At 36.2% G+C, this 10,008-nt stretch overlaps 2 protein-coding genes across 2 annotated transcripts; both read left to right on the plus strand.

The window, feature by feature from the left end:
• Positions 1-795: 795 nt before the first annotated feature.
• On the plus strand, positions 796-3,087 carry FOIG_04608 (uncharacterized protein; the record flags this gene model as incomplete). The annotated part of the gene is made up of 4 exons (XM_031202896.1): positions 796-1,004; positions 1,043-1,129; positions 1,267-1,411; positions 2,802-3,087. Exons 1-4 carry the CDS (start codon positions 995-997, stop codon positions 3,085-3,087), a joined length of 528 nt encoding a protein of 175 aa, XP_031066475.1. The 5' UTR covers positions 796-994.
• A 3,320-nt stretch (positions 3,088-6,407) lies between these two features.
• FOIG_04609 (uncharacterized protein) lies at positions 6,408-7,047 on the plus strand (the record flags this gene model as incomplete). The annotated part of the gene is made up of 2 exons (XM_031202897.1): positions 6,408-6,613; positions 6,678-7,047. The coding sequence occupies 2 exons, from the start codon at positions 6,408-6,410 to the stop codon at positions 7,045-7,047; spliced, it is 576 nt and encodes a 191-aa protein (XP_031066476.1).
• Positions 7,048-10,008: the final 2,961 nt, after the last annotated feature.

Consider the following 10,008-nt stretch of genomic DNA (forward strand, 5'->3'; position numbering starts at 1 on the left):
TTGGCCACTGGTTGCGGATTCTTAGACTAAAATTGGCCGTTTGTGGTTAAATACGGGATCTTTGTTCCGTTACTTGGATATTAGCTAATTAGTAGAAAATGGCTAAATTTAATTAAAAATCTTAGATTAAATAAGGCCAGGAAGATAATATAATGATTTATAATAAATACCCTTTTGCTATAAAACTGCCGAATTCGCCCCAGGTCCTTAATAATAACAAAAGAAAAACAAGCATTCCCTTATTTTATTTTTAAGAAGCTTTTTTAATTAAGTCCCGAGGGTATTAATTGCCATAAAAACTCGATCATAGAAAAGTTTCGCTACCAAGAGCGATATTACTAATACTAGAGGCCATTCATCCACGCAAAAGAAAGGGCCTAGCATTCAATGGGATTATGCTAACATAGATCACATGGAATTTAATGAATCTGCAAGTATATATCACGTTTTCTTGTATGGCTAAATGGAGATGTATCGGAATATCCAAGAGATGAGATTTATAATAAGTGTCCTCAAAAGGTAGGTCAGAACCAATTCAGCAGCCTACGGTTACAATCTCATAGTTTCATTAGATGCTTAGATTCTACATAAGACACATTGAATTCGTTTGAAGGAATGGGAACTTTGAGTAATACTGTAGTTGGCATAAGTAAGTTATCTACTTTGTGGGTCAGACGCACGGAGGATAGATACAACCGTCCTTTATTATTTGACATTATAATACAATACAATACAATTTATTTCGCCCAGCGGCTTATGTCAACCGATAGGATACTATTCACTAATGCTTACATACAATGCCTACTGTAGACTCGTCAAGTCATCCATACCCTAATTAGTCTCTGCCTAACATCCCATTCTCTCAATATCATTATGTCTCCATACTATCCACAATTCGCTATCTACTATAGTGTCCTTAACTCTCTTAGAGTGCATTTTGACTCTCGATTGGGCAAGCTTGGATGATAAGGTGGTAGGCAATCCTCGTGGCAAGATGCTTCGTGGTAAGATGGCAGGCGTACTTGAGCCAAACCAGCTGCAGCCGTTGTTACAACTGCTGGTCCGGCGAAACCGAGCGTTGCAAGCCGGTTTGCCTTCTCAAGACGACAGGAGCACCATGGGCCTTTGTGTACGTCATGTTTGCGTAAGTCATGTGACTTATCCCACCATAGACATGCAGTAACCCCCATCGCATTCCACTTAGACGTATCCTTAAGTAAAGGCACTTCCTGAACTTTCTCTAAGAAACCTATGACACTTTCACAGCGACAGCGCCCGGTATGAACCTGAGTATCCTTAAGAAATTTAAGGATATCTTCAGGTGCAAGGACTCTCCTGTCTTCAAAGGCCACCGGGTTATCCTGATTATCCAATACCTTGTGTCTCCTCCAGAGCCACGTATACGCCAGGAGTGAGATTAGTAGTCTTCGCCGAGCATAGTATAGTCTCTGCTGTTCTTCTGGGACTTTTCGACTTGGCGAGTAAAAGAGATTGACTATAAATGAAGATACTTTCTGCATACCTATTTTAAGGGACCCTTTATCTATCACTTTAAGAGAGAAAGAGCCATCCGTATTTAAGAAGACTATAGAGGCAATAAGCCATAGAACAGGCTTAAGGTTTTCTAAAAACTCAAGTTCTCTTATAACAGCATCTCTCATTTCTTAAGGGCCACAGTAGATAGGTGCGCAAAACACCTTTTTTAGGAGTAATATTATCTCTAAAATATAGCTATAACGAGGAGGTTAAAAAAGTATAAAGAAATATTATTAAGCTTAAGCTCAGTAGATAACTTGCCATCTGGTTATCTAGCTCTTTATATTGAGTTTTAGGCCTGGCTAGTAGCATACATATCATCTGAAATGCGGCGACTAAAGAAACATACTGTGGCGGCCTTAACTTCCCGCATAATAGCACAATACCGTAATATATAACCTATCTATCCTTCCCTATTCTGATTTCTAAACTTAAAATATACTATACCTACCTGCGTATTAATGTAATATGTATGTAAATTCGTTAATAGATGAATATATCTTTCGATTAGAACTTGTTAAATCTTCTAGGAGATAGATGGCCAGAAGAAGTTGGTCTTAACAGGGGCTATTAATGGCCAAGCACAAAGGCACTCCTATGCTGTTAGGGCCGAAAGATGCCAGAGGCCGTACCTGTCGTACTAGTTATGCATATACTAAAAATATCAATTTGCTAACTGAACTAGCATACAATACCTTGCATTTAAGGACGTTGCGCATAGGATCTCACTGCAGTAAACTACCCTAAAGAGTCGTTTAGAAAAGAAGCTAGAAGTAGAAATACGGACTGGACTTTTAACTTAAATTTCTCTACATGTTATTTCTTAACTGCCGTTGCTGCCCAGGCGGCAAACATGTTATCATCCAACGTTGGTGCTCTAAAGTGACGTGCTTTTTTAGGCTTTTCTTTCATCTGCTACGGCTAAATCTATAATTTCCTTACGTAATTGTGCTTTGCAAAGGCTATTCATTGAACCTTTTATACACAGTATCTTCTTTACTTTTGAAAATGGCATCATCGTCTTTATGTCTTTACCCTCTCCTTTCCCGAAGTTCGCAGCAGCTATGCCCAGCATTCGAAATTTCAAAGGCAAACTTTTAGTTGGGCCGATATGGCGAAATACAGAGCAGTTGGCCTGGCATAATTTCCTTGTTACCTGCGGAGATTATCTGTATAATCGCAAAGGTATGCTCGCTTGGTGGTTAGGCTTTGCTCTCATAGTCGTGCCGCATGCTCTACAGCATTTGTAACCCTATACTATATAGAAATGGCATTATGAACCACGGATCCTCATCCGTGTTTTATACTATTATCCACTGCCGAGACCAGCATAATGCATTAAGCATCCTCGCGGCTGCCAAAGAGGGAGGGGCCGATTTCATAAAATGCCAGGACACTAGGAAATCCCATCCTCTGTCCTTTTATTGCATCGATGGAACTCTCTTCTCGCCACTTCATCTTGCCGCACGGAGAGGATTGGATGATATCGTTAGCTATCTCATCGACCAGGGTCTTGATATCGATGACAAAGAGGGCCTGCATCTCACCTGAAAGACACCACTAATAGAAACGATCCTTAACCATCAAGAAACAACAGCTGTGCTGATAGTCCGGCGAGGCGCTTCGAGAGGCCTATGTTCTCCAAACTTGGAGGCATTCCAGGCAAGCATACGAGAAGGTCTGACATGCTTGGTAAGGATCATCGTGGAGTGGAATGGAGTGGACGTCAATGCCGACCTAGGATATGGATATACTCCTTTGGTGTTGGCTGTCTATCATAGGAAAGGACCGATAATACTAACTTTACTGGGACTGGGCGCCCATGCGCTACCTGCAATACGACGATTTTGCAGTAATAATATATTTTTATCTATTCTTTAGTTACTAGACTCGGGCTCTTTACTTTTACAGGGATCCCTGGAAATCAACGAGACATTAGAGCTTATCTTTTTAATTGCCACGGAACGGGTATTACCATCCCAGAAGAATCAGCAGATTCTCTCTTTAGAGAGGCTTCTGAAATTACTCTGCTATGATAGATAAAGTCTTGGAAATGTCATGGTATCTTCCGCCAGTGATTTTAAAGATTTCCTGGATGCCCTCTTGCAGACAGTATTATCCGTTGATTACACAGATATTCATCTCGCCAGTCTCTTCTAGAGCTGGGGTGCGCGAATCCATACAGGAGTTTTCCTTCAATTATACAGGATCTTAGGTTCTTCGCTCTTCACCGAAGATATCCGGCGCTGCCTCCGTCAAAATCCGGGACTGCTTCACTATTTCGATTTCATGCATTATTATTCTTTGCATTGTTCAAGCCCAGCAAGAGGCTAGGCAGTCAGCTACTTTCTCAGTCGAGTGCCTAGCTACGCGATACGGCTGGTGCAAGAACTAAAGCAGCATGGTCTTCTGTTAACTCGGAGAGGCGTCGAGATGTTAGACCTATCCAGTTTGGAAAACGGAAACGCACCAGGATAGGGCAACCCTAGTCCGGATTCGATGGCTTAGCGTGAAGACAATGGACCTGGCCGCAGGCGCCGAAGGAACAAATAGCCATGAACTAGGCTCAAATTTGGGACTTGAGTACCAACCGGGACACAAGATGCTGGCTTTTACCCTTTCATTTGCTTACAACTTCTATAGCTGCTCAAGTGCCTACCAAGCGATAGCAACTCGGCTCCAACATTGGTAGTTTCTAAAGGCTGACGAGCTCACCGAGCACTCGGAAGGATGACAAAGGCAAAATAGGCCCCAAGCCCAAAGTCCTACACTGTGCTGTGTTATTCAGAAAAAGTAGCCTTATTTCAAAATTCTTCTTTTCTGATGCCACAAAGCCGTCATACTTTCTACCTACGACGACATAAGGATAGGTACAGCACTTTCCGCCAACTTCCAAAAGGATGCTAGTTGCCGTCGACCTCTGAATCCATTTGGGCAACCCTGTCTTCATCTACAGCACCCTCTTCGTTGGGAGTACCAGGGATTACTTGTGAGCATGATAAATGTAGGCCATGCGATTCCTTGGTGCCGTTGGCGTATTGGTTTAGGTGTTTATAGTGAGTGAGAAACTCTTAATATATACTGGAGCTTGGTTGTGTCTGAAGTGGCGATATTTGGATTTCTTCTGCAGGCGAACAAGGCGCTTGAGTATGCGAATATCTCTGCCCAACTTCTCCATCTTCGCTTCCAACTGCAGCAATTGCGCAGACTCAATCGAACTTTGAGAGGTCTTGCAACCTTGGGTTGAGCGTAGATCTTGACCAGCATTTTGAGTACTTTGAAGACAACAACTGGCATCTGGATCCATTGCCGTCGGGTTGGCATGAAAAGATATATTGACTTGACCAGGGCATAGATGCTCCATGGGTGAAGTCCACGAGATTTCGGATGGCTGGCTGGAAGTCATAGCTGTGCGATCGTTTGAAGGGTTGACTGCGAAGAAATGCAGAAGAATACAGTAGTGACAGTAGGTATAGAAGAGAACAGAGCGTGAGATGCGTGAGATGTATGAGAAGCAGCTTATCATTCTTAGAAAAGGTCGCCCACCCGTTACTTTTTTAAAGCGGCTAACCCCCTGCAGCTTCATTATACCCCTGACTCGAACTATCGGTATTGACAAGATTGATTGTGCATAGCAACACTTAGGCCACTAGGTCCTCTATCTACTTGCCTTTTTTCTCACATTAGTCCCCTGCTCAAGTATGGCATGTGACTTGTGTGGTGCGCTCCTACATTTGAAATTCACGCAACTACTTTCAATCACCATATCCACCTACTGCTTCAAACTTACATGTACTTAGGACGGCACGACATAACGTCCCTGAGACTCATGAGGCCCACAGAAATCAAACCCGACTGAAGCTCGGAATCTTTGAGCCGGGCCCTGATCTCGAGACTGACTTGGCGTAAAGTGAGGATTCGGCTCTGCAAGAGGCTGCACTTCGACGATATGGGTGAGCGAGACTTGATTGCATACGAGGTCTCAGTTCAACATCATCACATCATCCACGAGATATCCGAAGTTTCACAATAGACTTTGTTGGATGAGAAGAGACAGCGGAGTCAGGTCTAGTGTTGTGCTGACCATAAAGTTTGACGCCCACCGTGATGCCAAAAAAACAGTTTTAAAGACCTGACAATCTTCTTACCAGGATTCCTTGCCAAAAGAGGTTTCTTTTACCGGTTACTGGCGCACATCTACACAGCCTCATGAGCCGCCGGCCTTGAGTTACTATCATACAAACTTGACGGTAGTCCGGACAGTGCCTCACACTCGCATCCTTGATTGGTGTAGTTGGACATCCATTGAGATACAATCCATGTCACTGGCACCTTGTGGTTATTAATTGAATTCTCCTTATACTTTCATGCGTGATTCTGCACGATATGTTGTGTAAGAAGGACTTGCCGGCAGAAACCATCAGTCGTAAGTCCTAGGCTTGTCCCCGTCCCTGAACGGGATTGGTAGTTGTCACTGCTCGATCATCATTCCGGCCCCACATAACCCATCCCCTTCGCCATCTCCAGCACTGGTTAAGAGAAACCCGTAATTACCACCTGTTAAGTGCATGCTATCCCCCATACCTGTATCCTTGTCTCCTGAACCCCTGAAGACCATGGCGAACGGAATAAATATCTATCACTGCCCAGAATTTACAAAATTTCGATCAATCTGTTCTCTTTTCTGTCAACGACATCTCACAATGCCTCGTATCCAAAATAATTGTGGTGCAGAATCACTATGCGCCGATCATCTATCAAATCCTTTTCTACTACCGCCCTTTCAATATTTGGAACCACAGCTCGACCTGCAAGCTGAGTATCCTTCATTGATTAGCCCTCTCTGTGCAGATAATCCAAACGAATTCACTATGCCATCATGCATCGATCCTTCTTGGATTCATGATCTCTCTCAGACAGTAGTGTTGGATCGATCGGCTAGCTATCACATACTCTTTGCTACCGATCAAGGGCAGATACTGAGTCTCAACCCAGGCTCTCCAGAAATATCTGCTTTCACTTCATTTGATCCGGATGAAACTATCTTCTCCGATTTCGGTTTTTCAAGAATCGATAGGTATGAGACTACCATGACACGGCCAAGGACTTCACGAAGTTGAATGCTGACCGACCAACCTTAGACCTGACAAATCGGTAGTCCCGAATGGCCCAACGTCTGTTCCCGGAGTACCAGTCGTCAGACCCAAAAGTCATGGAGAAAGCTCTCTTAATTCCGAAGATTCGTTTTCTAGTACCGCGCCCCATGGATCTAAGAGGAGGTCGGACATGGAACGTCAAAAGACCAGACTTCCCAAAAAGGCCAAGTTCAGCCACCCGAATTCCGGGCTGGACAACGCCAAGCTTCCCGATTCAGAACCTATTCGAAGTGAGGGTATGAACAACCGCACAAACATCGCACGTGCCGACAAGTTGTCCCCTTCACCAGGCCAGATGAACAGAACAGTCAACGTGAGAGATACCTTATGCGCCGCCCTTGGATCAGGCAGCTAATGAGTACAATTTGGAACAGGATGATAAAGCCGATGAGCTCCGCCAGGCGCTACCGAAGCTCGATAAGAAAGGGGATGCCACCTATGCAATACGTGAATCGAATTATATGCATTCGACTAGTTATAGGGTAGGTAGATATTTATTAGAGGAAAATAGTAAGACACCTATCTTATATGCATTAGAATATATTAAGTTATAATATAATCTCTCCCCTCTCTAGGGTCTTATCCTTAAGGCCTATAAGTAACTAAGTATAAAATCTATAGATATAATATAAGCTTACTCCTATAAATATTTTCTTATATTAATAATATATTTAGCTGTATTTTTAAATATATTAATTATCCTAAAGTAGTATTTAAGTATTATAAAGATATTTCTAATTTAATTTATAAGTTTAGTTTTAATATATCTTATTATTTTACTTATTTTTTTATTAATTATTTATAATATATAGTTTCTAAGGGTAAATAATAATATAATTTTTATATATCTAAGAAGTATATTAATTATAACTTTAGTAATATAACTTCTTAAGCTTATATATTTCTTCTTATTTTAAGGATATTTTCTTTTTCTTTTTTATTAATTCTTATAATTATAAAAATATTATATAAAAAAGATTATATTAATAAGTAGAAAGAGTAAGTTAAAGCTAACCTTTAAGAGGCTTTAGCCTATCTTTAGTATTTATATTATTAGAAAAAGTATTTTTATAAAAAGGCTATTAAAATAATTTATTATAATTATAAAAATCTTAATAAATTAGAAGTATTAGAAAATTAAAAATTAGCTAATTATTAGGCTATAAAATTTTTAGTCTTAAATAATATTTAAATATTAAAAGAGTATAATATAGTTAATAAGCATATTAACCAGATAAGTATACTAATTAAAAATTTTACTTTTTAACTTTTAAGTTTATTTAAAAATACTATAAATAATTTAATTAATTAAAACTACTTATTATACTCTTCCCTAAATATTTTAATTACTACTTAATAGGTTCTTATATTATACCTAGCCTTATTATATATATTATATTACTAACTACCTAGTTAATCTAACCTTCCCTAATTATTACTTCTTAATAATTTAGCTATTATTTATATATTAATATCTATTTAATTAATTACTTATAATACTTCTTATATAATTATAATCTCTTCTTTTTATAATTTAGTCCTTTTTACCCTTTAGTATTAACTTAATATCTTATTTATATCTTAAAGATTATAAAGCTTAGCCTTTAATAGTATAACCTTATATATAATTACCTTTATTACCTTAATAGTTAACTTTAAAGCTTTAATAATAAACTCTAGGGAGCTATTATAATACCTTTTAATTTATCTTTTTAGGTATTTAAATTAAGATTAGGCCTTAATTATTATCCTTAGGGTTTTTAAAGCTTATAATATTAATAGTTAAATAGCCTCCTTAGGAGGTATTAAGGTTTATAGCTATATATTAAGCTTTAAGATTATAATTTCTAGGTTAAAAGAAGTAAGCCTAGCTCTTTTAAAACCCCCTTAGATATTACTTTTTATAAAGGTAGTTTTAAATATAATATAAAAGGCAGAAAAAAACTTAATCTTAGAAATATAAGTTATAAAGTATTTAATTAAAAACTTTATTTCTTAATTATAAGTATATTTTAATAGCTTAAAGTACCTAATATTAAGAGGCTAAAGTAAATAAGATATATAAGTAGGTATATAAAGTATAATAATCTTATTTTCCTTATAATATCTCTTAAAATTAATTAAGTAATAGCTTTTATTATTATTAAGGATTAAGAGATAATAAAAACTAGTTAATTAATTAATTATAAATTTATTAATATACTTTAATTACTTAAGACCTAGCTTATTATTTATTTACTTATTTTAGCTTATTATAATAACCTAATTACCTAAGAGGTTATATTTATAATATTAATTAGTAAGGTAATATTAACTTATACTTATAATAAATAATATAATTAATTAACCTTTTATATTAATTACCTAAATTATAATAATTTATTCCTGGTTTTTAGGCTATATTAATTTTAGCCTTTCTTATATTTCTAAACTTATAATAATTATTCTAACTATAATAAGGCCTATTATAAAGCTAGTCTTATTAAAGTTTTAGATATTATTTAATTAAATATTATACTTTATAATTATATTTTATATAAGCTAAAACTAGCTATAAATAATAATTAAATCTTTATATTTAGCTTTTTAATAATTATATTTATAAAATAAATATATCTTTAGCTTTAGTTATTACTTTATAAAGTTATAAGCCTTGTGCCTATTAATAGGTAATATATTATAATTTATAAGTAGAAAATTAGCTATTTCTTCTATAAAATACAGTTATAAGGGAAATCCTTATAAATCCAGGTTAAAGATAAATTAGACTATTATTTATTCCTTTAGATTAAATAGTTTTTATAATTTTAGGATAAAATTATATTATAATTAATTAATAAGTAAAGAATTAGCTATTTCTTCTATAAAATGTAATTATAAGGGAAATCCTTAGGAATCTAAGTTAAGAATATATTAGATTATTATTTATTCCTTTAAATTAGATAATTTCTATAACTTTAGGATTTAATTATATTATAATTAAATACTATTATAGCAGCAATATAATCTATATTTAGAGATCTTATAGTTCTTTGCAGTATATTAAATACTAAGTTTTAGATTATTTTAAAGGGCTTAAAGTATAAGAAGGGTTTTAGCTTTATCTAAAGGTTATACTATTTTTAGTTATTAAGAATTATCTAATTAGATAAAAAGTTAGATATAGGAGGGAAAAATACAATGTATACTTGTCTATAATGTATTATAATATTATTATAATATATAAATTATAATATTAAAATTATATTAAAAGATAAAAAGAATTTAAGATTCTTTTTTATTTATAACTTATCTTAAGATAAGCTTAATATACTTA

Source organism: Fusarium odoratissimum, assembly GCF_000260195.1.
Source record: "Fusarium odoratissimum NRRL 54006 unplaced genomic scaffold supercont1.6, whole genome shotgun sequence".
NCBI lineage: Eukaryota > Fungi > Ascomycota > Sordariomycetes > Hypocreales > Nectriaceae > Fusarium > Fusarium odoratissimum.